The sequence below is a fragment of the Phyllostomus hastatus genome, unplaced genomic scaffold (genome assembly GCF_019186645.2).
Source record: "Phyllostomus hastatus isolate PE091 unplaced genomic scaffold, TTU_PhHast_1.1 phas_contig_57, whole genome shotgun sequence".
NCBI lineage: Eukaryota > Metazoa > Chordata > Mammalia > Chiroptera > Phyllostomidae > Phyllostomus > Phyllostomus hastatus.
In genome coordinates this window covers 3,162,248-3,190,127 of record NW_025333912.1, presented here as the reverse complement: position 1 = coordinate 3,190,127, position 27,880 = coordinate 3,162,248, and the positions used below count along the sequence as shown (strand labels likewise).

Sequence of the window (27,880 nt, the reverse complement as noted above, 5' to 3'; positions counted from 1 at the left end):
CTACCAGTATGGATGAATGTTTCATTCCTTGGTTGTCAGACTTCCATGAAGTTAGAATACCTGGCAGTGCTGGTTTTTTTTTTTTAAATTTGTTGTTGTTGTTCTTTTGGTTGTGCAAGGAAGTAAAGCGTTTCTACCCATGTCTCCATCATTGCCAGAACTCCTGGGCTGCTTTCTCCAAATCCCTGGCATATCAGTACATGAGCAGATCCTTTATTTTGTTCTTCATAATGAATATTTTTACTTTAATAACATTACATTATAGTTTTTATACTAAAAACTATAAAACATTTGGTGAAAATTAACAAACCAGAAATGACAATATATATTCTAAAATGTTCTTCCAGAAGGGTACAAACTACTGATTCGTGTTGTGCGTTTGAATTGGGAGTGAGATGATCTGTAGATTGTCATTCTGTTCCTGTATGCATTATACCACCTGAAGAGGGTCTCTGTCTATTTCAGACAGGATAATCTTAACCTTATTCTCCAAATGAGCACTCAGCATATCTTGAAGATCAGAAAGAAAGCCTCGTTCAGTGTTGCTATGTTCACAGAGGATAACATTTATTCCTTGGGAAGCAACATCTAAAATGTCATGATGGGACATCTCACCTGCCAGCAAAGGAAAGAGCAAATACTTAAAGATTAGACACAGAACTGGTGGAATGCTGAATCATTCTGTGTGAAGCAAATGTAATACAGCAGAACTTCACATATAAATGTAGAAATTTATGTATGGTTTCTTACATGTCCTCCAATTTAAAAAAGACAGACATTCTGAGAATTCTAAATTCTTTCTCCTTGGCAGATGCAAGACCAGTATCCAAACTTGCATATCCAACAGTATCTAATACTGCCAGAACTAGACCTGTAAGAATGCCCACTCAAATTTTTTCCACAAAATAGATGACCTGCTAAATAAAACTGGGCTTCAAAAAGTTTCTTTCCTATGTAATATTAAATAACAAATACTTCAAGAAAATCCTAGGCATACTTTCCAGAAGACTCCTTTATGCTTTGTGATTACCAAAATTTTTAGGATCAACCTTAGTCTACTTCATAAAGATGAAATGAGCTTCATATTATATCTAAATTAAAAATGGTATTTTCCTTTGATGCAGGCAAAATTCCTAGAAATCTGTTACTGCTGGGTAAGCATCTCATCTTCTGCAAAAAAGTTTTGGGAGAACTCAAATGTTTTGAATTTTTATGATTTTTTATTTATTTTATTTTTTTTTAGAGAGGGGAAGGGAGAGAGAGAGGGAGAGAAACATCAATGTGTGGTTGCCTCTTGTGCGCCCCCCGCTGGGGACCTGGCCCCGCAACCCAGGCATGTGCCCCAGCCTGGGAATTGAACTGGTGACCCTTTGATTCGCAGGCCAGCACTTAACTACTGAGCCACACCAGCTAAAGCGAATGTTTTGAATTTTTATTTTTATTTTTTTATTTTTAAAGAAATCTTTTTTTAAATATTTTATTTATTTATTTTCAGAGAGGAAAGGGAGGGAGAAAGAGAGAGAGAAACATCAATGTGCGGTTGCTGGGGGCCATGGCCTGCAACCCAGGCATGTGCCCTGACTGGGAATCGAACCTACGACACTTTGGTTCGCAGCCCGCACTCAATCCACTGAGCTACGCCAGCCAGGGGTTGTTTTGAATTTTTAAAAACACTATTTATGAATCAGATGACTTCTAATTTAAGAACAAAAATATATTGTGCAAAATTTGGCTTGTTCATAAAAAGCATAATTTAAAAATATATATAGAAATATAAAGGTATAAAAAATAAGAGGAAAAGGTTCTTAGAAAAAAGGGTCCCCCCCCCCCCAGAAAATAAGTGTTTTTTAAAAAATCCTCACCCAAGGATATTTTTTGTTGATTTCAGAGTGAAAGGGAGGGAGAGAGAGAAAAATATCAATGTGAGAGAAACATTGATCAGGTGCCTCCCTGTATGCACCCTGACTGGGATGAACCTGCAACCTTCTGGTGTACAGAACAATGATTAACCCAACCAGCCAGGCCACCTCACCCCCCCAAATTTTTAATTGCCCACATTTCCATGCCCCCATATGTGTCATTTCATTATAAAGAATATTTTTTTATTCAAACACCTTTTAAGACATCTTAATCTATAATAAATAATAAAATAAAAGGAGAAAAGGACACGAAGGTGGCCCAGTTAGAAGCCATGCTTTAGGAAAGGCAAGTTGGCTGCCTGGGATTATTATAAGTGCACTGGCTGCAAAAGGCAAGAAAGTGGGAAAATCCATGGAGACCCTACAGTAAGAGCTGTAATCAAAAGCAAAGGAAAGAAAAACTTGGCACAGTGGTGGGAAAGAAGGCAAGTGAGAATTTATGCAGCATCTGCAAGAAGCAAGTTCCCCATCTCCTGGTCTTTCTAGGATATTATCCTTAATAACCTAATTCCAGGTCAAGCTCAATGGAAAGGTGGTGAATAGCAGCAGAGGTGTATATTTGTATATTTGGTCTTCTGACTGTGCTTCTCATTCCTGGAGTTATATTTGAAGTGATGCCTCACAGACTATAGACATCTAAAGTCAGGCAGATACTAAGATCTTTTCTATTTCCCCAAGTAAATAGGAAGGACATCTCAACATTTTGGAACTGTGTGAATTTATCTGATGCACATATTGCTTTATAATTAAAAAAACGTTTCAAAAGTCATTATTTACAAGGAAACAATCAGACACCTCAAACTGAGAAATATATACCAAAGCAAAAGGCCTATGCACTTCAAAAATGTCAGTGCTCTGAGGACAAGCTAAGGAATTATTCCAGATGCAGTGTGTGATCACTGATTGTATATTGATTAGAAAAAGAAATGCTACAAATTTTGATCAGTTAGCAAAATCTGAATATAGAGTTATATATATATAGAATATATAACATTTACATTAAATAAATGTTTTAACAATATTAAATTCCTAAGTTTTAAAAAAAGATTTATTTATTTTTAGAGGAGGGGGAGGGAGGGAGAACAACAGGGAGAGAAATATTAATTGGTTGCCTCTTGCAGGCTCCAAACTAGGTACCTGGCCTGCAACCCAGGCATGTGCCCTGTCTGGGAATGGAACCTGCAGCCTTCTGGTTTGCAGGCCGGTGCTCAATCCACTGAGCCACACCAACCAGGCTTAAATTCCTGAATTTGATCACTGTTCCATGGTCATATAAGACAATGTCCTTGTTCTTAGGAGATGTATGCTGAATTGTTTAAGGGTAAAATGTCACTGTATCTGCAATTTACTACAAAACAGTTTTGGGGGAAATATATATATTTATTTATACACAAATATATAATATGTACACAGAGAGAATGTACAAACATGGAAAAATATACCCATTAGTAATCTAAGTGAAGGCATACAAGAGTTCATTGTACTATTCCTGCAGCTGTTCTAAAGCTCTTAATTTCCTTCAAAGTAAAATGTTAGAGTCACACACCATGCTATAAATTATTCTGTCAAATTGCCTACACATTAAAAGTTTATCTCAATCTGGTACAAGATTGAGGGCTTATAAAAATGTTACATCTTCAGAGAGAGAGAAAAGAAAGCAGATAATGGTTGTGTATATTTTCAGTGGGTTAAGAGCAATTACATCAGGCTTGCTCAGAAGCTGGACCTCTATGCTTCTGGATGTGACAATATTCCAAGTATATCAGCCTTTGTGAGAGGGTGCGCTAGGTAATAAATCGTGGGAGGCAGGAGAGGCACAGTAATGAAAAGGCACAGAAGTACCCAGGGAATGGCCAGAGGGTTAAGACCCTAGAGTCTTTATTCTGGAAGTAGGAAAAGAGATCTTTAACTCTCTCCTAACACTAAGGAGGAGCAGAGGTGGAAAAGCAGCTGGTAGCAGCCAAGTGTACAAAGTGCCTCCAAAACTTCTGGAGGAATGATGAGCCATGTTACAAGTCAGTGTGCAGATGGGGAGCCAAACAGTACTGTCCAACAGAAATGCAATCAGAGGTTAAGGACAAAGTGGCAGGGATTGGAGAGGAAGGCATGACCATCAGGGGCAGGAGTCAGAGAGTGGCAGAAAAAGATTCTAGGAGGTTTCTTTGAGCTTATCTCTAGAAGTACAAAGAAAGTGGCAAGTAAAAGGTCTAGCAAGAGAAACGGCATAAGCAAAGGCTGCATGAAAGAAGATGAAACGTTCAGGCTTCAGGAGCACAGACGATGGAAATCACCAAACGTTTTTTAGCCAGAATATTATACACCATCAAATCTGTACTTTTGAAAGTTAATTTTGGAGATTTCTAGTCAAGGTGTTGACACAGGTAAACACAGTTCCTCTCCTCGCATAACCACATCAAACGTACAACTAAAACTATAGAACAACCACCATTTAGAACCATCAGAAATTGAGCTGAATGGAAGTCCTACAACTACAGAGTTAGAATAGAAACTACACTGTGACTGGTAGGAGGGCAGAGACATGGAACGGGCTGGTCCCACACACACATGTAGCAGATACAAATAGGAAGGGATATTTAAAGAGTGAAGGGTCCCAGCCCAACATCAGGCTGCCCAGTCCAGGGATCCAGTGCAAGGAAATGAAGTCGCCATAACTTCTGGCTGCAAAAACCAGTGGGGATTGAGGCTGTGTAAGACAGATACTATGGACTCCCTGGCAGTTCCTCTGAGAGGGCCCATGCACAGACTTACTCAGAATTAACTCCCTCTGAGCTTTAGCACTGTAGCAGCAGATTGAAAAACATCTGAGACATACAGGGAGGAAATGAATTGTCTGGCATCAGGGTAAGAGCTGGGAGGGCAGCTTTGTACCAGACAGAAGTGCTGGCAGAGGCCATGGTTCCCTTTCTGAGCCTCCCATCACAAAGCCACAGAGCTGGCTGGTGGGCAACAAGTCTGAGACTCCATCAACCTGGCTCACACTGCTTGTCCCACTCTGGTGATTCCCTGAGGCACTATTCCACCCAACTTTTGGGCCTACCCAAGCTGCTTCCAGTGGCCTTTCCATATGAATGGCTTGTCTTCACCCACACTTCAGATTTTCCTTAATTATCTCAAACAAGCAGCATCTGGCTTCAGCAAGCCCCCATACCTCTTGCTAAGTTGACCCAAGCCCACCACTAGTAGCAGCCAGCCATAGTTCATACTTTGGCCTTGCCTAGGCACCTCCAAGCCCAATACCAGTAGCAGCTCCTGCAAATTGCTTTGTAGCTTATGCTGTGTGACCCTGGACAGAACACAGGTGGTGGCTGACCTTGGACATGCCAACATCAATCAAGGCTCAACTACAAGAGGAGGGTGTACACAACCCACACGGTACATACACCTTGAATACCCTAATAGAGGAGGCTATGCTACTGGATACCTACTATATTAGGTATCCAGGACACCTACTATATTAGGCTATTATACCAAGCCCGGGAGACATAGCAGCTGTACTTAGTATTTACATAGAAATAAACACAGGAGACTGCCAAAATGAGGAGACAAAGAAACATGGCTCAAATGAAAGAACAGAACAAAATTCTAGAAAAAGAACTAAACAAACTAGAGACAAGCAGGCTACTAGATGCAGAGTTCAAAACACTAGCTTTAAGGATGCTCAAGGAACTTAGTAAGGATCTCAGTAGCATAAAAAAGATCCAGTCAGAAACAAAGGATACACTAATTGAAACAAAGAACAAATTACAGGGAAACAACAGTAGAGTCAATGAAGCTGAGAATCAAATCAATGGTTTGGAACATAAGGAAGCAAAAAAAAGCCACTAAGAACAACAAGAAGAAAAAAGAATTTACAAAAGGATAGTGTAAGCAGCCCATGGGACAGTTTCAAGAGGCCAACATTCACAACACAGGGGTGCCAGAAGGAGAAAAGAGAGCCAGAAACTGGAAATCTATTTGAAAAAATAATGAAAGAAAACTTCCCTAATTTGATGAGGGAAATAGACATGTAAGTTCAGAAAGTACAGAGAATCCTAATTATGAGTGATATAAAGAGGCCCACTCTAAGACATGTCGTAATTAAAATGCCAAAGCTTAAAGATAAAGAGAGAATCTTAAAGACAGCAAGAAAAAAGCAGTTAGCTACCTACAGGGGAATTCCCATAAGACTGTCAGCTCATGTCTCAAAAGAAACTTTGCAGGCTAGAAGGGCCTGGCAAGAAATATTCAAAGTCTTGAAAAGCAAGGACCTACATCCAAGACTGTTCTACCCAGTAAAGCTATCATTCAGAATCAAAGGGCAGATAAAGAGCTTCCCAGATAAGAAAAAACTAAAGGAGTTCATCATCACCAAACCATTATTATAGGAAATGTTAAAGGGACTTTTTTAAGGAAAAGGTTGCCTGATAGGAGGGGGAAGTAGGGGAATGGGTAAAGAGGTGAGGGGATTAAGAAGTACATATTGGTAATTTGCAGAATACCCATGGGGATGTAAAGTACAGTATAGGAAATGGAGTAGCCAAATAACTTACATGCATGACCTGAACAATGCTGTGCGGGCTGCCTGAGGGAGTCGGGGTGCTGGGTGGAGGGGGGCAAATAGAGAAATATTGGGACAACTGTAATAGCATAATCAATAAAATATAATTTAAAAAAAGAAAGTTAAATTTGGGGGAGTATGTGGAAGATTAAGATTAGAGATTTGATGGTGTTCTTCAAGTAGGTGATGATACCTGGATAGAACAGGAAAGGCCCTAGAAAAATTTTGGAGCTAAACTAATAGGAACTGATGATTGACTTAGGGTTGAGTAAGAGGCACCATTTTCTACCTAAGGCATAGAAAGTAACATGAAATCTCAGAGAAATCATGTTTAGGAAGAAGATGGGTTAAATAAATGCTAAACATCAGTGTTTTTAAATATTCTAATAAACTATTAAATGATTTTTCCCCTCCACAAAGAAATGGTACATCTTCAATTTTGGTGTAGTTCCTATTTAGTTCAGGTTCAAAAAGCATTTATTAGATCCATCTATATGCCAGGTGCTGTCATAAAATTTGCTATTTTTTAACTTGTAAAAAGAAACCAAGGTTGGGGCATGGCTGGTATGGCTCAGTGGACTGAATGCTGGCCTAGGAACCAAAGGGTTGCAGGTTTGATTCCCAGTCAGGGCACATGCCTAGGTTGCAGGCTGGGTCCCCTGTGGGGGGCGTGTAAGATGCAACCACACATTGCTGTTTCTCTACCTCTCTATGGCTCTCCCTTCCCTTCTCTAAAAATAAATAATTACAGTCTGAAAAGAAAAGAAAAGAAAAGAAACCAAGGTTGGGGAAGGATACGCAAAAGGGTAGAAAGAAGACACAAAGGCTGTCCTACCTGTGAAGTAAAGGTCGGCTTCTGTCCCCTGCAGAACACTGCTCCCAGAACCAGCACACAGAGCCACAACTTTGACTTGGGATGCTTCAAGATAAAGGAAATAAGAGACCAGTACTTTACAGTTCCCCTTCATTTTAATGTTAGAATTTGCACCAAGAACCCTAATGCAGATTTCACTCCTGGTCTCATCACCAGTATATGAATTTTGCTCACTGAATTTTAAAAAGCAACAAAACGTGTCTTCATATAGGCTAACAGATTATTCTTTGGTATTGCATAGCTAACCCAAGGCAAGGTTATTATTCCCTTGGATGTATATGGCTGCACAAGCCCATGCAAGGCACCACTGAATAATGCTAATAGTACAGCTCCAGACTTCACTGGCACAGTACTAGGTAAAGTAACCTCACCTGGGTCCCCAGGCAACAGGGAGAGGTAGGCATGTACTATGTCAGTTCTCAGGTGAGGAAGCAGAGGAACTAAAAGGACTAGTTAGAGGAATGCTAAAAATGGCTTTGACACATTTTTAAATATTGTATTTACTTTAAAAAGAGCATCTTCAAAAGAGTGAAATAACAGGAACTTCAAGCAAAATCTGACAAGTATTTAGCACTTAGGTTTCCAGGATGGATACTTCATTAGTGGTCATCCTAGATTACAATAGGGCTATTTCAAAGAAGGGGCTTTGAAGCTGGATCAGAAGTCAAATACCACCTCTGGCAACTACTTTCTTTGGAAATTAACTCTTATGAGTTATTTGATCCAACTATGGACTTTCGGATAAGTTACTTAACTCGCTGAACCTTGCTGTTTTCAGTGGTGCAATGGGAACACTAATACCTACCACAGGTCTAATAGCTAGCATTTGCTGCACTTAACGTATACCAGGCACTGTGCCCTGTCACTTGGATTACGTACATCTACCTCGCTGAATTAGGTTTTTATTATTAGTATCGTTTTTACAGACATGGCTACCAGGACCCAAAGGGGTTAAATAACCTGTCAAAATCATGCAGCAAATAGGACAGATAAATTTGAACCCAAGACACTCAGAATTCACACTCACAACCTCTGGTCTCCTTTGCAGCAGGAGCCCACCTACATCAGACACTCAGTACAATGCCAGGCAAACTGCAGGGGTCCAACAAATGTCTTGTTCATTCCTTCTGTTCCCCAAAGTAATGGGAAAAGCCAAAAGACAAGACAGTGTCTACAACACTCAGGGACTGCAGGGAGTCAATTCACTTAGTAGCACTACAGTATAAAATATCACCAATATTGTTAAAATGCCAAGATTTGCATGGCAATTGGATCTGTCATAATTTCCTGGCACATGGTAGGATGGTACTTCATGCCCAACTTGGGTTAGGTTGGGCAATGTGACTAACTCTGGACTGTGAGTTAAACAAAAGTTCATTTCTAGGCTAGAATGATTAAGATTCTCTAAAACTTTCCCTCTGCAACAGCAACCAGCCTACAATGGGCATGTTTCCCCTGCTGATTTGAGATGAACAGAGTGTGATGGAAAAATAAATCTTGTCAAAGTCAATGAGATGTTTACCACAGCACAACCTAGACTACCCTGATTGATAACAAACCAGTCAGTCATTCTCGTGACTGCTAACAGGCTTTCTTTCACTTACATTAATAGTCAAGAGTTTCAGCTTTTGCCCAACATTAACAGTATGGATACTGGACAAATAAAAGAGACATTTACCTAAGGTCCTCCCTACCCCAAGAGCAAGGCGAATATGTGACAGTTTTAGGTGCCTTTTGATTCGCTCAATCATGGTTGCCAAGGAGACAGGTTCATCCAGTGTGCATAACCGTCCCATTCCAGTGTGCAGAAGCAGAGGCTGAGGAGAAACAGAAGTCATAAAAACTGTCCATCATCAGTCCTAGAAAGCAAACCTATGGAACAAAGAGCAAATGCTGAGATCAATGTGACACGCACACTATGAGCTCACTACAGCCAGCTCCAGGCTAAAGTTTGTACCCAAATCTCACAAAAATATTCTCTGACTTCTAGGAAATCATAGTCTCCTGGTAAGACTGATATTTAAATAAATAATAATAAGCATGTTTAAATACAAGGCAGGTACTATTTTTTAATGAGAGCACAAAGGAATGGCAAAATAAATAAAATGGGTCTTGGGGGTGGGGATACTTGGAAAAGGGAGAATCAAAGGTTTTACAAGAACTTGAGTATTGCAGACAGACAAGAGAGGAGTTGAAGGAGAAGGGACATCAAGGGCAGTATGGAAAGACAGGGAGAGGGTGAGAGGTGGAAAGGCAGTCTAACCAGGGACCATGTACAAAGGTGTCAAAGTGTGAGAGAGCACACTGAGGACAGATCCAAAAGCAGTATCACTGGTGTGCAGAGCAGGGGATGGTGACTGAGAAGCAGCTGGAGACGCAGGTCACAGCCAGTCTTGAAACACTTCGTACACTAAGTCTGCATTGTCTCCTGTGTGTGCTTCCTTAACAGATCACTCACATTCAAAGTGAGGGAATATGAAAGTTTTCAACTTCTTTGGTGGCAAAGTAAATAGAGAGGAGAAATATATTATAGATTTGGGTACAGAATCAGCAGGGCTTGGACTTACAGGGGCAGGGAGAGCTATGGAAACTTGGAAAATAAGGTAGATGATGATGCCACTGATGAAACAGAAAAAAGAAAAGTGAGGATAAGGTGGATATTTGTATATATTTATTGTCATTTGAAATACTTGTGGGATCTGTAAATGGAAAATGTCTAGAAACTAGTTGGAAATATGGGTTTGTTTCAATTTTTCAACTTAAGAAATCATACTGAGCCACAAAGTAAAGGCATAGGAATCATCATACAAATGACTGTTAAGTTAAAGGAGTAAATAAAAGGGTTCACACGGAGGGCATAAAATAAGAGACCAAACTATAAGAGTCTCTGTCAATGAAGACTACAACCATGGTCTGAATGTTTCTGTTCTCCCAAAATTCATGTTGAAAACCTAACCACCAAATGTGTTAGGAGGGGAAGCCTTTGGGGGGTGCTTTAAATCATGAGGGTAAAACCCACACAAATGGAATTTGTGCATTATAAGAGAGTCCAGAGAGATCCCTAGTCCCTCCCAGCATGTGAGAACATAAAAGGTACATCTATGAATTAGAAGTGGGCTCTCTCACCAGACACTACTCCAAATTTGCCAGTGCTGTGATCTTGGACTTTTCAGACTCCAGAACTGGGAGAAATAAAGTTGTTTATAAGCTATCTAGTCTGTGGTATTTTGTTACAGCAGCTCAAATGGGTGGAAGCAGCCCAATAAGGCAAGGACCAACATTATTCTATTCCTGGGATGTCTCCCTTTCTGAATATATTTTCCAAGGACTATGCCCTCATCATCATCACTTGGTGCTTCTTCAGATAAGTTAATAGCCTACTGATCTAACAATTTACAAGTGAATTTGCCAAACATAAATGCTCAGCGATATAAGATATTTTTATTACCTTTTCCAGTGACAGAATTTCAGTCTTCTGATAAAGCTCACTGTTCTGGGAAAGAAAAGCCACCACCTGCACCAGTGCCTGCTGACTACAATTCAAACTGATCCGTGTTTGTTCTTCATCATCAGTCCTACAAAAAAAATCACCCACTGGTTTAGGATAAATATAAACAAAATGTATTTTAAATAATCTGTCTTTTACAATCTCCTACAATAGATTAGATTTATATAGAATTTAGGATTTAATCCAAAACCAAATTATTTTCTAGAATAGTGTTTCTCAAACTTTAGAATACACCAGAATCACCTTGTGGATGATTTAAATCACAGGCTGCTGGGCCCCACCCCCTGTTCTGATTCAGTAGGTCTAGGAGGAGTCTGAGAATTACTGTTCTAGCAAGTTCCCGGTGGTGCTGACGTGGCTGACCCGAGGACCTCACCTTGAAATCTCTGCTCTAACTGTTCTTAACCCAGTCATGCATTGCCTCCTAAAATGACAGCTGCTGGACCCTTTTACAGATCCAGTGAAACAACATCTATGAATGGGCCAAGGCAAACTGAATTCTTTGTAAAGCCCTGGAGAAGTTAATTTTCAAACATCACTGCATACAAGAATTTCCTGGACAAATCCTCAGGGAAACCCCATTTTAATTACATAGACCTGGGATGAAGCCAAAAATCTACATTTTTCATAAGTACCCTATTAACAAAGATGCAAGGGGTCCCTGAATTGCCCTTTGAGAAGCAATGCTGTTGAGTTTCTTCAGAAAGACTGGCATCAGGAAAGTTTTGGCCCTGGCTAGTGAGGGTCAGTGGATAGAGCACCAGCCTGCAAACTGAAAGGCTGCTGGTTCCATTCCTGGTTAGGGCACATGCCTGGGTTGTGGGCCAGGCCCTCAGTTGGGGGCGTGCGAGGGGCAACCGATCTATTGGTATTTCTCTCCCTTTTTTCTCCCTCACTTCCCACACTTTCTGAAATAAATAAATAAATAATATTTTTAAAGAAAGTTTTGTATTTAATCATAAACTCTAAATAAAAATTCTATTGTAGAACTAAAAGGCATCTTAAAATATAATCTGGATGTGTAGTTGCCAATACTGTAATCATCCATGGAGCTTTGAAAATAAAAAGCAAAAACCATGACTGGGCCCTGATTGATGGTAAAACCCAGACATTACCTGTAATACAGTAAAACCAGAGCCAAACTAAATATGCAAGTTTTTTTTTAAAGTCCATCAGTAAGGAAGAAGAATGTTTAAAGAATCGACAGTACATCCATAAGAAACATTACTCAGCAGTTAAAAAGAGATCTTATATACCTACACGGAAAGATCCCTGAGATATCTTGTTAGTAAAAAGGTAAATACGTTGTACCATTTAATTAAGAGAACAATGAATAAAACCAAACTATATATTTCTTCATGTCTCTGTATGTGCTTGGAAAGATACCCACTTTTCTGAAAGCAAGAAAAAAGGTGGCCTGAGTTGAAGATACTCGGATTGAGTAGAAGGGACAAGGAGGATTTTTGTATTGTTTAATTTTTCATGCTTTACTTATATAATTTTCTTTTAATTTCTGTACTTGCACAGTATTTCAATATGGTAAAGGAAATCCATGACTGGAATCTATGCAAAATCCTATAAATAATTTTTCTTGAAATTCTTGAAATTCTCCCATACTGTTAGAGAACATTTGTGATGGTTTTACTATGAGGTATCTATACTTAAGCAACTCATCAAAAAAGTCACTTTTTGGTGTAGCTTGACACAGAGTTCCATTTTATTAAAAAGTCATTATATTTATCTTTGTGGCCTGACTGAGAATAGAACCATTGACCTTTTGGTTCACAGGCCGATATTCGATTCACTGAGCCATGCCAGCCAGGGCTAAGTTGTCTTTTATAAGATAAATTAACCTAAAAGAAAATCTCCTAAGAAGCAACATTTTGATACCTGTCCTAAATAAATACGTGCCTCTTATGAGAGGCGCTGTAACGTATTTCTTCTTTAAAGGGCTTGGGAATCACTGATTGCTGGGAGCTGATAAAAGTACACCTATGTTATCAGTATGTCACCAGGATTTATCTATATACAGATATACTTCATTTTATTGAGCTTCAGAGGTGTTATGATTTTTATAAAATGAAAGCAAGACGCTCCACCTGCAAAAAGATTACAACTCACTTTATTACTATACTCCGTTATGCTTGTCTGGACCCAAACCCACAGTATCTCCGGGGTATGCTTATCCCCTAAAGTATATACAACTACTTTTCACCATTACCAGGAATATGAGAAATACTGTATACAATATGTATAGTTTAGTCCCTCCCACCCAGGAAGTAGTGTTATCATTTTTATTGTTTTGAAAAGCTCCTGTAGTTCTCCTTGAGGACCCAAATAAGTAGCACACAGTTTTGTAAACCCATGCCAGAGAAAATAATTTGTTTCAAACCTAAATGCCAGAATTACAGAATTTGTAAGGACAATCCTTAACAAATAAATATCTACCAAAAAAGAGAAAAATATACTGACCTAGCAGAAAAAGAGGTGACAGAAACACCTGAAACTCCTTTCACTGTAGCAATGACTTTGTCCAGGTCTTGGGTGTGGTCAACATTAAATTCTACTCTATGTGTTCCCTCCGTTGGGTAGTTAAGTGCTTTGGAAGGAAGTATGGGCCTCGAGGTGCAAACTCCTAGAAAAAAATTGTAGGATAATGGAGTTTTTGTGGTCTTTTTAAATTAAAAAGATAAACTATCATAGGCAAAACACAAAAAATTAGTATTTTTAAAAAAATTCATTCTCAGATATTTATACACTATATACACATATACATATCCTTTACACATATATCCAACAGACCCAAAATGAGGGATTTAATACAGATACACAAAATCAAATGTATTTTCAGAATTATTTTCCAGGAGACTCTTAAATATCAAAAACATTTGGACAAGACAGACTCAGGGTGCAATTGTTCATATCCACCTGACTACATCAATCCAGATTATATCTTCATAAAAGCTTTAGGCCAAAATGCATAAACTATAAACACTTACTAAAAATAAAGCTAAAACACATATGCTGAATTCCCTCATTAAAACTCTGATGTCTATTTGAGTGATATATTAAGTATATTCTGGAGAAGCCTGAGCTTTCAATTCAATTTAACAAGCACTTTAGAGTGCTCAAGTGGTAGGTACTATACTACATGAGTGAGGAATCACAAAGCTGAGTGGAGCAGAGATTTCCTATGCTCTCCTTATTCATGAATAATAATAATAATTTTATTTTTCAAATGCAATTTAATCGCCCAATTTCAGCAACATTATTTTTAAATATATTATTTAAACATAGAATAATGGCCCTGCATCTAAAACAGTTAAAATTCTACTGTAAAGACATTCTAGGGAAAAACATGAAACATGAGAGATGAAGAGGCTTCTCACCAAGCCCTTTAGCCAGCCAGTTGTTGACTCCCTGGGGTGCAGCATCATAGGCTGTGTGAGGAGAGTAAACAGCGACCCTGTTCTCCAGAGCCCGGATCACCAGGCGCTCCTTCCAGGTTTTCCAGGTTACGCGCTTCATGGGTCGGAAAATAGGCGGATGGTAGGAGAGAATGAAATCAGCCTTTTTTTGCAGCGCCTCCTCCATCACTTCTTCAGTCAAGTCATTGGTCAGGAAGAGTGTGTTTACAGTGTGTGGTGGGCTTGGTTCCACCAGTAATCCAACATTGTCCCAACTCTCAGCAAATGAGAGGGATGCAAAGTCATTCAAGGAGGAAAGGAGAGCCTTCAAATCCATACAGGAAGAGGAAGGATTGTGGATCAGGGATTGAACAAAGCGAACTGTTGTGGGGAGCAGTCGTATGTGAGATGACAACATGCAGAAATCAGGTAAGACTGAGTATCTGAAGTCAAAATACAGAAAATGCTACACATGTACACTTTGGGCCTGGAACTTTGCAAAACAGGAACAAAAGAGCAATCATACATACCTGGTTTCAGATACTGCCTCTGCCACTTACCAGCACGTGGTACCTTAGCTAAGTCATTTAACCTCTGAGCCTGCTTCCTCATGTATAAAGTGGAAACACTACAACCTACTTCACAGACTGTCCAGAGGAGCAAATAGATTCATATGTATGAGCCACCTGGCACAAACCTGGTACACAAAACACAAACGGTTACCCCGTTCTCCCCAGCCTCTACCACACCCTTGCTCTTGTTCTTCCCATCCCTATTTCAATCCCTATTTTCTCCTGCCTTCTCCATTTCTCTAAATATTACCCTTCCTTCCAAATCCCCTTCAACTTCTAAATAAAGCCTTTCTTGACAAACCTTCCTTTTCAGAGTCTCCCTCCTCCCTGTCTGACCCCATTCTGCCCTCGTACCCTCATAATGTTATATTCCTCTTTGTCTGTCTCCCCAGTATACTAGTGCCACCAGAAAATAGGAACTATCCTTTATATATCTCAGTATTACCAACACAGGCCAGCACTAAATGCTTACTGCACACACTGATATAGTCCCCCTATCCCATCAGAGCAGAATTTGGAGTTCGGGTGGTATATATTAGTATGAAAAAGTACTTTATAAAAAAAATAACAACATATATAAATAGTAAGTGCTTCATAAGGTGCACAGACATGTCACTCCAAATGGGCTGGGTCGAGGCAGGAAAAGGCAGAGCTGCTGCCTCTGAACCAACACCTGCTACAGGAAGGCTAGGCTCTAAGGTGGCAGAGTGCCCAGAGTCTGTAAGCCCTCTAGACAGTTGTATCCACAAAAGATAACACTGTCAACTCCATTCTTAAAATTGGTATCCACGAACACTTCCGTTTTTGAAGAAAAGCAATACATACAATAGTATGCACAATAATGAAAGAGAAAGCATAGCCAGTTGTAAATTTAAATATTCATAACCCAATAATTTCAAAAGCAATTTTTAAAACATTTCTACAGCTAAAATATTTAATATGAGGTGTAAGCACCTGTTACTTATTCAATATATGATTTGAAGTGATGTGGCACCTCTGTTAACCACCCGGGCCTAGGAAGATCGTCTAATGTCCTTATTTATACCACTTTCACTTTCCATATTTCACATCCTGGTAGTATTCCACTCTCCAGACTCTTCTAAATCTGGCAAGAGCGAAAGTGAAACTTTAGTGGGCCATCCATCCTTGTGTTACTTATTGTTACATTTGAAAGCGCCCTGGGAAATAACAGAACGCCCCTTATTTCAGATTAGGAAATGTGTCGCTTGATGCCCGTTAACAACAATAGGAGGCGGCACAGCATGTTGAATAAGAGCACCGACTCTAAAACTACACTGACCTCCCACAGCCAGACAGCTGTGCAACAAATTTACACCTCTTAAGAACTGGAAATGCCAGGCTCACAATGTCACATGATTTAAACGTAAAGCTGGCGACAACACCTGACCTAGAGTCAGCACTGTTTGTTATTAAGTAGGTCCCACTTTACAGCCTGCAAACTGCACCTTTTTTCGTTCCCTCGTATTCAGGCCTTTTCCGGGATGATGAAGAGTCCAGGTGGCACAGCCGGTAAGCCCCTTGACTCAAGACCCCTGCTCCAAGAGTCCCATGCTCTCATGCGGCAAGCCAGTTTTCTGCCCCTATCTTCTCTCCTGCTCTCTTTTGAGGGAGCGCTAGGAAAACAGCCAATGCCTGCACGAACCACGGTCCGCAGTAAATTTAAAACGCTCAAGACTTACCAGTTCTGGAAAGACTCCCCCCGCGTCACTTCCAAACCGCGCGGCACCTCAAAGCATTGTGGGAATAGGCTGGGAACGGAACTGGTCCTTCCCATTTTACCTCTGAGCCCAAGGAAACTCTGGAGTTGCCTAAAGTAGTTCCGGGTTTCCCGTCCTAGTGTTGAGAGAGCTTCCTTTCACTGTCAAAATTGTTCCCGGTGGAGATAAATTACATGTATCCCTAGTTCTACTTGTCTTGGTTTGAGCTAGAGGCGGGGCGGCGGCGAAGGCGAGCCCACGAGAGGCGTTCTCTCTAATGAGTCCCGTGCTCAGCTTCCGGTGGCCTGAAGAAACTAATTTCGAATCTACACACCTGTGGGGGCATCTGCAATTCACCTTTTCTGAAAGTTTTAGCAACAGCTCTGCTTACCGAAGTGGGCAAGTAAGTATGGGATAACGCTCTCATTCTTTCTGGATTTGGAGAGCGTTGAGTGTTTTAGTTCTTGGGCTAATTCGGGTGGGTTCAGGGTGGAGAAGGTGATGTTCAAACAACACACTTAAATTAACAAAGTATATGGTATATTAGAGATAAGTGTTATGGGGAAAAGAAAATAGGAAAAGTACTAGGATCAAGGCACTTTAGAATAGTTGTCAAGTCAGTGAGACCTGACTTGGGAGCAGAAACTTGGAGGGGAGGAAAATAGCCGCACAGAAGTCAAGAGACCCAAGTCCGTAATGTATGATAGTTGGCTTGTTGGAGGACTTGCAAGGAGGATCTTGAAGAAGAGTGAACAGGGGAAGTAAGAGGTTGAGAAGCTTAAGTCGGGTAGCATCTCTTCATCACTTCTATGACCGGATTTTTACTACTAGGGCGAGAGGGCTGCTCTTCGAGACTTTATCTTTTACATATGCAGTAAAAATAAGCATGTGTGAGGTAAGAGAAAAATGAACGTAATTATTTTTTTCTTTTGGGAATGGAGATTCGTTTTTGAGCTTCTCTAGATGAGACTGGGAGAAATTAAGTAAAAGTAACCATCAAGAAGAAAAATGGTAAGTTCTATAGAATTCTTATGACTGTCTCATAAGTAAATTTTAGAAATTCAGTCAAGGGAAATAAAACTGCACAGCAATATCAATGGCAAGACAGAGAAGCAATAAGCTATAGAAGCATACAATGAAAAATGGTTCTCAACAAAAAGCAAAACTACTTTTTAATTTATATTTTGACTTAAAACATGCAGAATTTACCTTTTATAGAAAAAGATTGATTACAGGGTAGATCGAGATGAAAAGGGGGAGGAGGAGGAGCAGAAGAGTATAGCCCAGGTGTTGAAATTTTAATTGGAAACTTTTGCTCAGTATCAAGGTGGGCAGCTTGAGCTTGAAGTAGACAGCAAGTAGAATAACGCGCCCCCCCCCCACCCTGACTCCTGCTTTGTATCTTCATAGATACATGGCCATACTCTAACAGCTAGATACTATTGTAATAAGAAGAAAAATGTAAAAGGAAGCCCCAGAATAATAATTTCCCTTCTTTCTTCAATGGGATAACTAAAAAAGGAGTATTCAAGCTACCAAAGTAACAGATAAGGCAAACAAAGAGCCAGAATAAAGAGAACCAAGGGAAAAAAAATATTGTGGTTATTTAGTGCACATTTAGAATCTGGAAACACAGATGTTTTCTATGTCCTGTCTTTAGTTGAGAAAGGAATAATTTTTAATCCTGTCATTCATAATTAAATTACGTAAGGGGAATGGTGAAAATTATGTTTCAAAAGTCATTCTCTTACCATTTTCAATAAATGATGGTGAATGCCATTTAAATCAATAGTTTTCACATTACAATTGTTTTTATATTTACTGCTGAAAATTCAAACTTAAAATAATTACTTCCATCACAATATCTGCTCCCTAATTTTTAGCATTAATACCACTTTACCCTAACCTTTATATTTATCTTCTGAAGTTTTTTTCTACTAGTGAAGCAACTTTGAAGGAATACAACTTAATCTCGCATAGCTGCTATGTGGACAGATCATCTCTGAAAGAGTATTTCTGTCTATTTTTATTTAGATTGTCATCTTTAATATCTAGTTAGGGAAATCATACGGTGCGTAAAGTCCCCTGAAGAAATCTCATTTGTTCTTGCATTCTTTTTCCTTTTAGTCGGTAACACTGCATACAGATGTAGGTGATATTAAAATAGAAATCTTCTGTGAGAGGACACCCAAAGCCTGTGAAGTGAGTACTGTTATGTACAAATTAAAAAATGAGTTAATGCAACAGGATAACCATTTTGAAATTAAATAATTTTAAAAAGTCAACCACATCCAAAAAAGAGAGAAAAACCCACTTTTGTATAAAATAAAACCATTGTCAGGAAAAACCAGCCATCATAATTTCTGGCCTAATTTCCAATTACCCTTCCTGATGTCTACAGGAGTGACTGGTATCTTTCTATTCTGGCTCATTTTTTCTTAGGAAATATAAGTAATCATTAGATATCAGGTAAGAGAACTCTCTCTTACATTATTTCACTTGTTTAAATGACAAGGCTAGAGCCCTGGCTGGCGTAGCTCAGTGGATTGAGCGCGGGCTGGGAACTAAAGTGTCCCAGGTTCGATTCCCAGCCAGGGTACATTCCTGGGTTGCAGGCCATAACCCCCAGCAACCGCACATTGATGTCTGTCTGTCTGTCTGTCTCTCTCTCTTTCCCTCCCTCCCTCCCTTCCCTCTCTAAAAATAAATGAAATCTTAAAAAAATAAATAAAAAATAAATGACAAGGCTAGAAGGAAGAAGAGTCAACTGTGTGTGTGTGTGTGTGTGTGTGTGTGTGTAATCATTCAACAGCTATTTATGAAATTCTGTCTTGAAAGTGTCTGGGAATACAGTGATGAACAAAAGACATTAACTCTCGTGGAGCTGATGTTCTAGGTGGGAAGATAGGCAGGGGGTGGGGGCAGATTTATTCTAGAAAAAAAAGTAATTCTAGATGGTGGTAATGCCTTAAAGGTAATAAAATGTTGAAACAGAGAATAATGGGGGCTTTGGCTGGTGTGGCTCAGTGGATTGAATGCCAGTCTGCAAACCAAAGGGTTGCTGGGTCGATTCCCAGTCAGGGCACATGCCTGGGTTGTGGGCCAGGTCCCCAGGAGTGGGTGAGTGAGAGGCAACCACACACTGATGTATCTTTCTCTTTCTCCTTCCCTTTCCCTCTGTCTAAAAGTAAATAAATAAACATCTTTAAAAAAAAGGGAGAAAGAATAATGGGGAAAAAAATATTTAAAAGAATGTGAGGGCAGGCCTAGCCAAGATAGTTATACTTAAACTGAGTATGCAAGGTAATGAAAGCATCTCCAAGAAAAGATGTATAAAAAGAACATTCCAGGTATAGAGATAACAGGTACAAAGGCCTCAGGATGGGAAGGCCTGTCTCTTTGGGATGAATTTTCAGAAGGCTGATGGGGTTAACATAGTAAGCAACATGGAAGGGGTCATTATCATATGACATGTAGAGGTAGGCTAGGTCATGTAGGACTTATTAGGTCCTGCTTAGGAGTTTGTATTTTCTTCCAAAAACTGAAAGGAGCCATTAAAGTGCTTTGGGCAGTGAAGCAACATCATCCAAAGTATGCCTAAAGGACATATGCCTAAACTATGCCTGAAGGACATAGTTTAAATATGCTGTTAAAGTGTTTTCAGTAAATATAGTTAATTCTTTATCTTAAATGTGTTTCTGCCACATCATTTCTCAATCATTATTTTTACTCTCTTCAGAATTTCCTGGCTCTTTGTGCCAGTAATTACTACAATGGCTGTATATTTCATAGAAATATAAAGGGCTTCATGGTTCAAACAGGAGATCCCACAGGTAAGTTCCTCCATTAAAATATAGAGAAGTGGTATATAGTGTGAAGAGGGGGGTAGACAAAGAATAGAAAAATGAAAGCATGTAGAGTTTTTCTAATTGATCTACCTTATAATAACAAGCAATTTTTAAGCTAAAGCTACTAGCAACTAGCTCTAAAATATGAATAATATTCATAAGGAGAGTTTTTTTATAGAGACATTTTATTTTTCTGGTTTATAAAATGAAATTTGAGGAAGAGTGGACTTATCTAAATGGTAATGGGAAAGAATACAATAAAAAATAAACTTAAAGAGAGAGGACGAGTCACATTTTATTTGTATTTAAAGAGTTATACTTTAAACCAGCCCTTAAATTTTAGGAAATAAACCCATTCTATAATTAGATACTTGTGTTATTTGTTTTGTAATACAGGTACTGGAAGAGGAGGTAACAGTATCTGGGGCAAGAAATTTGAGGATGAATACAGTGAATATCTTAAGGTACGTCCCCAATGCTTCAGAATTATTTTCTCATGCCATCTATACATTTGGAAACTTTGATACATATGTTGTTGCAACACAAGGTAACATCATTAGTGAACAGATATACATTTTTTTTGTAGTTTCTGCACACTTGATAAATGATATCAGAGAAAAAATATAAATAGCATATCTAGCCTAAAATATATTCTGGAGTCTCACCATCACATGGACCTTGATATTAAGTGAGCTCATCTTTGGGTCCAGCCTGAAATGTTTAATCAGCAATATATTGTACTGAAGGTACTTAATGTCTCACTGTAAAATTCATGTTGAATGACACGAACCATTAGCCTTTTTTGAGAGTGGGGAGGAAAGACTATCAGACCTTCTGGTTGCAATATTGCCGTTATCAGTCTCCAACTTTTATCATCAGCTGTTGGATGTTTGAATATTCCTTTATTAATGTTACTTAATGTCTGCAGTAGAGCTCTGTGAAATTAAAGAGAAGTGTATATAAATATTTATCACATTAAAATTAGGGATTTTTACTGTCTTTATCATATTTTTTCTAAAAAGTTTTTCTTTTTTTTTTTTTAAGATTTTATTTATTTATTTATTTTAGAGAGAGGGAAAGGGAAGGAGAAAGAGAGGAAGAGGGACATCAATGCGTGGTGGCCTCTCACTTGCCTCCCAGTGGGGACCTGGCCTGCAACCCAGGCATGTACCTGATTGGGAATCAACCCGGTGACTCTGTGGTTTGAAGGCCCATGTGCAATCCACTGAGCTATGCCAGCTGGGGCTTTCTAAAACTTTTAAAAGAATTTTCTTGTATTTTTTTCCTAAAGTTAAAAAAACAATGCATGCCTATTTAAAAAAAAAATCAGTTCAACTTCCCAGAGATAATATCCATTAACACTTGACTATGTGGTCTTTTAAACTTAGCATTTCTATAGAATGGTAATTTTATAATTAGAAAAAAAGCAACAAATTCCCCTCAATCAGTAATTTAGCATATTATATTTCAGTTACATTAAAATATACCCGGGACATTTTCTGGAAAAAAAAAAAAATTATTGCAGTCTTTATCTCTGGATGATCAGACTAGGAGTAATTTATTTTATGTTTTTGCTTTTCTGTTATAAAGAAATACTACCTTTGTTATAGGAATTGAGGTTGGAAGGTGGTAAATTATTTACAAAGTCATCCTTTTCCTGAATTAGAAAGAAAACATTTTAGGCACTAATTAATGACAGCTTTCATAACACTAATCTGTAATCCTATACCAGTGGTTTTCAACCTTGGCTGTTACAGACTCAGCAGTAAGTTTTAAAAACATAACAAATTAGGGCCTTATCTACTCTTCCTCATGAATATAGAGAAAAATAGTCAGTAGGACTGATTAGGACCTTAATTATATGTTAAGGTTCTCTGTTAATTCTCACAACATCCAGGATTAAGAATCACTTATTTATATATCAGAGTTGAGGATGTGTTTTTGAATATTTACATACCCTGACCCAGCAATTCCTTTCCCAAGTCTTTACCCTAGAAAACGTGTGTATGTGCATCAGGAAAGACGTAAAAAAGTGTTCCTAGAGTAGTATTTTAATGGCAAAAAGCTAAAAACAACCCAAATGTCTGTTGATCATAGAATGGACAAATTGTAGTATATACAGGAGTGAAATATACAGCAGTAAAAAAAATCAGAACTACAGCTATATATACATGTAGGAATCTTAGAAACATAATAATGTAGAGAATATTGCCTTGAAGAATACAAATAGTATGATACTATTTTATAGGGCTCAGAAACAAGGAAAAGGAAACAATACAATTGACCCTTGAACAATGTAGGGGATAAGAGTACCTATACTCCTTGTGTAGTTGAAAATCCATGTATGACTTTTATCCCTTAGTATCCATGGGGCATTGGTTTTAGGATACTCCTACTCCACCCCTGTGGATACCAAAATCCAAGGATGCTCGTCTCTTATATAAATAAAGTAAGGGACTGTATGTGTACAATGCATAGAGTTCTTTCTCCAAATCTACAGACTCCCAACTGCAGATTTAAGAAAATATAAGTGAATTCACATAATTCAAACCCATGTTCAAGACCCATTCAGGAATCAAGTGTATATTATGTAGGCATATAAAGATATTAGAATAGTGGTTTCTCCTTGGAGAAGCTAAGGTACTACATGAGAGGAGCACAGAAACATATGCAGGTTTACTCAATCTTAATTCTTAAAGCGTAGAAATAAGTTAATGGTACTTGCTTTATTACAAGTGGTATATATAGTCTTGTGTGTATCAAAGGTTACATTTGATTGGTAGTCACCTTTTAAGGAGACAATAAAGCATTAATATCTTGATGTAGCTGCATCTATTATACATTGATATTGCTAAAAGTCTTGTACTTCTCCAAAGCGAAAATGAAATTAATTGGGGAATACATATCTCTGTTGCTTGTCTCATTAGTGTCCCTGGTAAATAACTAAAGATGGACTAATCATTGAAGTTATTTATAGTGTATTTTTATATTGAGGCACCTCCCTATAACATGGGTCTGTCATGTCTTCAATCTTACCAGTAAAGTCTTTTAATTCCTGTATACAGTCCCTTGTACAACAAATAGTATCACAAATATTGAGCTGGAAGAGACCTTCCTTCCATCATCTAGTCCTGGGGTTATGAACTAACTGCCAGTGGGTGGAAGACCCATAGATGCATTCTCTCTGGCCATTGGTTAAAAAACATTTTTTTAATGCCATTAGGCAGGAGATATATTATTCCTCTAGCCACACTCCATCACTCCCTAGTGTTTACATTCTGCCCACTTATCAATTCATTATCTGCTGACCCTCATGAGCATTTAAGTTACGAATAAACCCCACAACTAGCCCAACCTCCCTTGTTTTACAGATCAAGAAACTAGCCAGAGTCCAGTGTATGTGTGAAGAGATTATGGGGATTTTGGTTTTATTGTCTGCCTGATCATTTCATACCAGCACACTGTCCCTTAATATAAATGTAAGGATTATTTCTATTATACATTGGTATTACTAAAAGTGCTTGTGGCTATACTTCTCCAAACTGAAAATAAAATTAATTAGGGGATATGATTTGATATAGAAACAACTTACACATAAGTTTTTGGAAATAACAATAATATAGCAACTGAACATTTGCGTTTGCCCAAGTAGAAGCTGATTTAATGTTTTCTTGGTTCCTTAAATATTGGGAAGTTAAAGAATGCACATCTTGTTTTATTTCTGTACTTGGAATATTTATTTAAAATACAAATTAATACTTTGGTCTAACTTTTTCAGCACAATGTTAGAGGTGTTGTATCTATGGCTAATAATGGCCCAAATACCAATGGATCTCAGTTTTTTATTACCTATGGCAAGCAGCCACATTTGGACATGAAATACACAGTATTTGGAAAGTGAGTATTCTGGTTATGGTTTTCTTTGGAATTTCATTATAAGAGATGCATATGAGTGGCTGTGATAGTAGCATAACTAATATTGAAAGAGCAGTATGAGAACTAAACATAGCTGGAATTTAAGACCACCACTTACCAGCCCTGTGACCTTGAGAAGTTATAACTTTGCTGCACCTCAATTTCTTGATTTCGTAAAAGAGAGGTTAATAATTTTTTAAGATTCATTATGCAAATTAACAGTATTGTGCCTGTTTTCACTGAGAATAGCATTTTGCAGCAACTAAGATCTGAAAAACAGGGGCTTAAACAAGATGGACTGGGGTGGTGTCACCAGTGTTCTAGGGGCCTCTGTCTTTCTTCTCAACCATCTTTATCTTCTACCCAAGCTGACCACATGGTCGTAATACGGGCAGCCCAGCTCCAGAACATCTGTGTTCCAGGCAGACTGAAGGAGTAAGGGCCAAAGGTGCCTGCCCAGCTGAGTCTGCCCCTTTTTAAAGACTTTTCTTAAAAGACCCAGAACTTTGCAATGTGGCCATCCTTACCTACAAAGAAGAGTAGGAAATGTTTTTCAGCCAGACTCTCAATGAAATGAGGTTTCTGTAAGAAGGGGAAACTGGATACTAGGGAGGTATTTAGCAATATCTGGCAGAATATCCATTATAAAGTTTACTTGGGAGCTGCATTTATAAGTCAGCAGGCAGTCAATTTCTCTGTTGATTCAACAAATACTATACTCAACAAACTAAGGTACAGTTCTAGAGTTTGTTTTATTTAATAATTTGAATGCCAAGTTAGGCTAATTAAAAATAGAAGACTACAACTTTCTTTTTCATTTCATATTCATGTCTAATTTAGATTATTAATAATTAATGAAATATTACAGCCCATAGAATTCTTTGTATGTATGTAGGTAATCCACATTCCCTTCCTTTTATTTTCTCCCTTAACCCACTGTCAGAATTACTGATCAGTAATTACCAGAACTTACCTTACTGGATTTGTGACAAAACTGTAGGGTTTAGAACAAAGATTCTTAACCTTAGGTCCACTGACTTCTTGAGATTGTATGTTTTGTGTATATGCACACACACTTTTCTGGGAAGATGGTATACAGCTTTTCACTAGTTCTTGAAAAGGCCATGTCCCTGTTACTTGACTTGACTTAGCTCAGTTTGCATGCTCTTGTGTGCCTGAGATCTGTTTCCTATATCCTTTGTTTCTCTCACTGACCTACAAGGTGGGAAAGCCTTTAGAACTTATAATTTAAAGGCCTTAATTGTCATACATTTGGGAGTAAAATCAAAAGGTTTTGGTTACAGTGCCATTTTAGTGGAATCCCAGTATTAAATGTAAATACATAATACACATATAGTTCGAGAATTGACTTGAGTTTTACTAAGAGGTACAATCTAAAACGCCACCTTTTCTTAAGCAAATGTGTTAAACTAACTTGAGAATATATCTGAAGGCTAGCTCTCAATATTTCTTTTTCTTAATGGAAATATGAAGGGATCTTACGGCAAATAGGCTTAACTGTTCATCTTCTCTCTTCCTATTTTTATTACTATTGCTTTTTCTTACTGTATAAAAGCAAAAATTCAAAACACCATATTTAAGCAATCAAGTGCAAAGTGGCCACCCACTTAAAGACCTTCAGTTTAGGGCAGTATTTATAATAATAGTGTCATCCTTACATACTTTCTCCAGGTATTTCCTGTAGCAAAGAAAATCTGACTAGTTATATTGGCCCCATGGTAGCTATGTTGTATAAATGGGGCAGAATACAATGTTTAGGTACTTTGGTGGGAATATTCCTACCCATTCCTATTGTTGTCTGAGGGCATAAAAATGAATTTTTATTTTTATTTCTGAATTTTGGCCCATATCTGTGGTAGATAATCAAATCAATATTTTATTGTACACTCAACTAGGGAATTCAAAGAACTATGAGACATGGTCCTTTTTTCTTAAGGACACTATAATTGATATAGGTATTAGGATATTGTGTTTCAATCTGAGAAAAATTTCATTCATTATCTTGTTTCTCTTTCAGGGTAATAGATGGTCTGGAGACTCTAGATGAATTGGAGAAGTTGCCAGTAAATGAGAAGACATACCGACCTCTTAATGATGTGCACATTAAGGATATAACTATTCATGCCAACCCATTTGCTCAGTAGCTTTAATAGACATGGACAAATGCTTGCCAAACTCTTTGAGGAACACACCTGTTGTGGTTTACCCAGTTTTAATTATGTCATAGATTGCATCATCCTACTTGTTTACAACTAAGGTCTTCTGAGTTAGTGGTACCAAAAGGAACCAATTAGCTTTTATTCCCACTCTTAGAGCATATTCTTTACTATAACTATTATCCAATGTATTTTAGTTTTTTTTTAAAAAATTCTGTTTAATTTTTGTTACATAAAAACATTCATTTTTAAATGCTGAGCCTCAAATCAGTCATTTTGAGCGCCGTAATTATAAACTCCTACTATATCTAGTCCACATCGTGAAGTATTATTTTCCATTCGTTGTTCACTTTGTGCAGTTAGAAAGAGGAAGGACAAGATAAAGAGAGGGTCTAGAAAGGCCAGCCAATACATTTGCTATTTTATTTGGTGTTCGGATTTATAATAAAGGCTGAGATATCCTAGACTCCAGTAAACACACAGAATTTCCCAACTGATTTGCCCATGGAACATTTTTTTAAAGCATATCTTTTAAAATATTGCACAATAAAGCTCTACAGATGATCCATTTGAAAAATGCAATAAGTTTGTTAAGAATACCATTTGTAGAGTCCTGGTATATGTTTGAATCATAGCTCTGTACCCTAGTAGTAGCTTTAGGCAAATTAACATCTCTAAGGTTTAGTTTTCTCATTCATAAATAATTCCCCCATAGACTATTGTGAAAATTGAAAAAAAAAATAATGTGTGTAAAGTTTCTGGCATGTACTGAGTGTTCTGTATTAAGTAAATGGAAGCTGCTCTGCTAACATTTCACCTTGACCAGAGGGCTCTTACCTAACCAGGGCATTTATCAGACTCTACCATTGAGTTGATCAAGGACCATGTTCCACTTACTGCCTAGGTTACCTTAAATTTTGGGTATTCCTAAAACCAAACATATTTTGGTTTGTGTCATTTTTGCAGATGGCTTATTTAAATGTTTTGGGTTTTTTCTTTAGAGTTTGAGAGTTAACTTGTAGCTGTCCTCTTGTTACCATTTACACATACATTCCACTAAACTGAAGTGCCAATTATACTAATGTCTCATATTTTGTTTCAGCCTTGTAATTATTTTGGTTTCCAGAATTAGTATTAAAGGCCATTTTAGGCCAGAGTTTGTTTTGCCACTTCTAATCCCTGATATCTTCTCCAAACATGTCATTGAAGTTTTTGTCATCACTTTTAAAAGGCTTTTCCTGATTCTGCACTGACTGGCATTCTCTCAATTTTTATTCTAAATCCTGCCATTTTTAAAAGTAGTGTCAATATGGTCATTTTTGGGTTATTAGAGCTCATTCTTATAAAGTCAGCTCAGTTATACCCATAAGGATCTCATACATAG

The 27,880-nt window shown here is 38.1% G+C and overlaps 2 protein-coding genes across 10 annotated transcripts; one reads left to right on the top strand and one right to left on the bottom strand.

Moving 5' to 3' along the window:
- On the bottom strand, nt 1–16,673 carry NIF3L1 (NGG1 interacting factor 3 like 1). 5 transcript variants are annotated; one of them, XM_045847632.1, is made up of 8 exons: nt 16,539–16,592; nt 14,797–14,963; nt 14,249–14,709; nt 13,332–13,494; nt 10,800–10,926; nt 9,030–9,168; nt 7,313–7,396; nt 1–615 (listed from the first exon to the last, which is right to left on the bottom strand). In XM_045847632.1, exons 3-8 carry the CDS (start codon nt 14,682–14,684, stop codon nt 431–433), a joined length of 1,134 nt encoding a protein of 377 aa, XP_045703588.1. In that variant the 5' UTR covers nt 14,685–14,709; nt 14,797–14,963; nt 16,539–16,592; the 3' UTR covers nt 1–430. The 5 variants fall into 5 exon arrangements, with proteins under 5 accessions (XP_045703588.1, XP_045703590.1, XP_045703589.1 ...); XM_045847634.1 differs by lacking the exon at nt 16,539–16,592 and adding an exon at nt 16,305–16,514; XM_045847633.1 differs by lacking the exon at nt 16,539–16,592 and adding an exon at nt 15,793–16,148.
- Nucleotides 16,283–27,880, top strand: PPIL3 (peptidylprolyl isomerase like 3). 5 transcript variants are annotated; one of them, XM_045847636.1, is made up of 7 exons: nt 16,283–16,368; nt 16,788–16,959; nt 18,684–18,758; nt 20,296–20,389; nt 20,801–20,868; nt 24,183–24,301; nt 26,358–27,878. In XM_045847636.1, exons 2-7 carry the CDS (start codon nt 16,834–16,836, stop codon nt 26,482–26,484), a joined length of 609 nt encoding a protein of 202 aa, XP_045703592.1. In that variant the 5' UTR covers nt 16,283–16,368; nt 16,788–16,833; the 3' UTR covers nt 26,485–27,878. The 5 variants fall into 5 exon arrangements, with proteins under 5 accessions (XP_045703592.1, XP_045703593.1, XP_045703595.1 ...); XM_045847639.1 differs by lacking the exon at nt 16,283–16,368 and adding an exon at nt 17,498–17,567 and having other exon boundaries at nt 16,822–16,959; nt 26,358–27,715; XM_045847638.1 differs by lacking the exon at nt 16,283–16,368 and adding an exon at nt 17,388–17,451 and having other exon boundaries at nt 16,870–16,959; nt 26,358–27,879.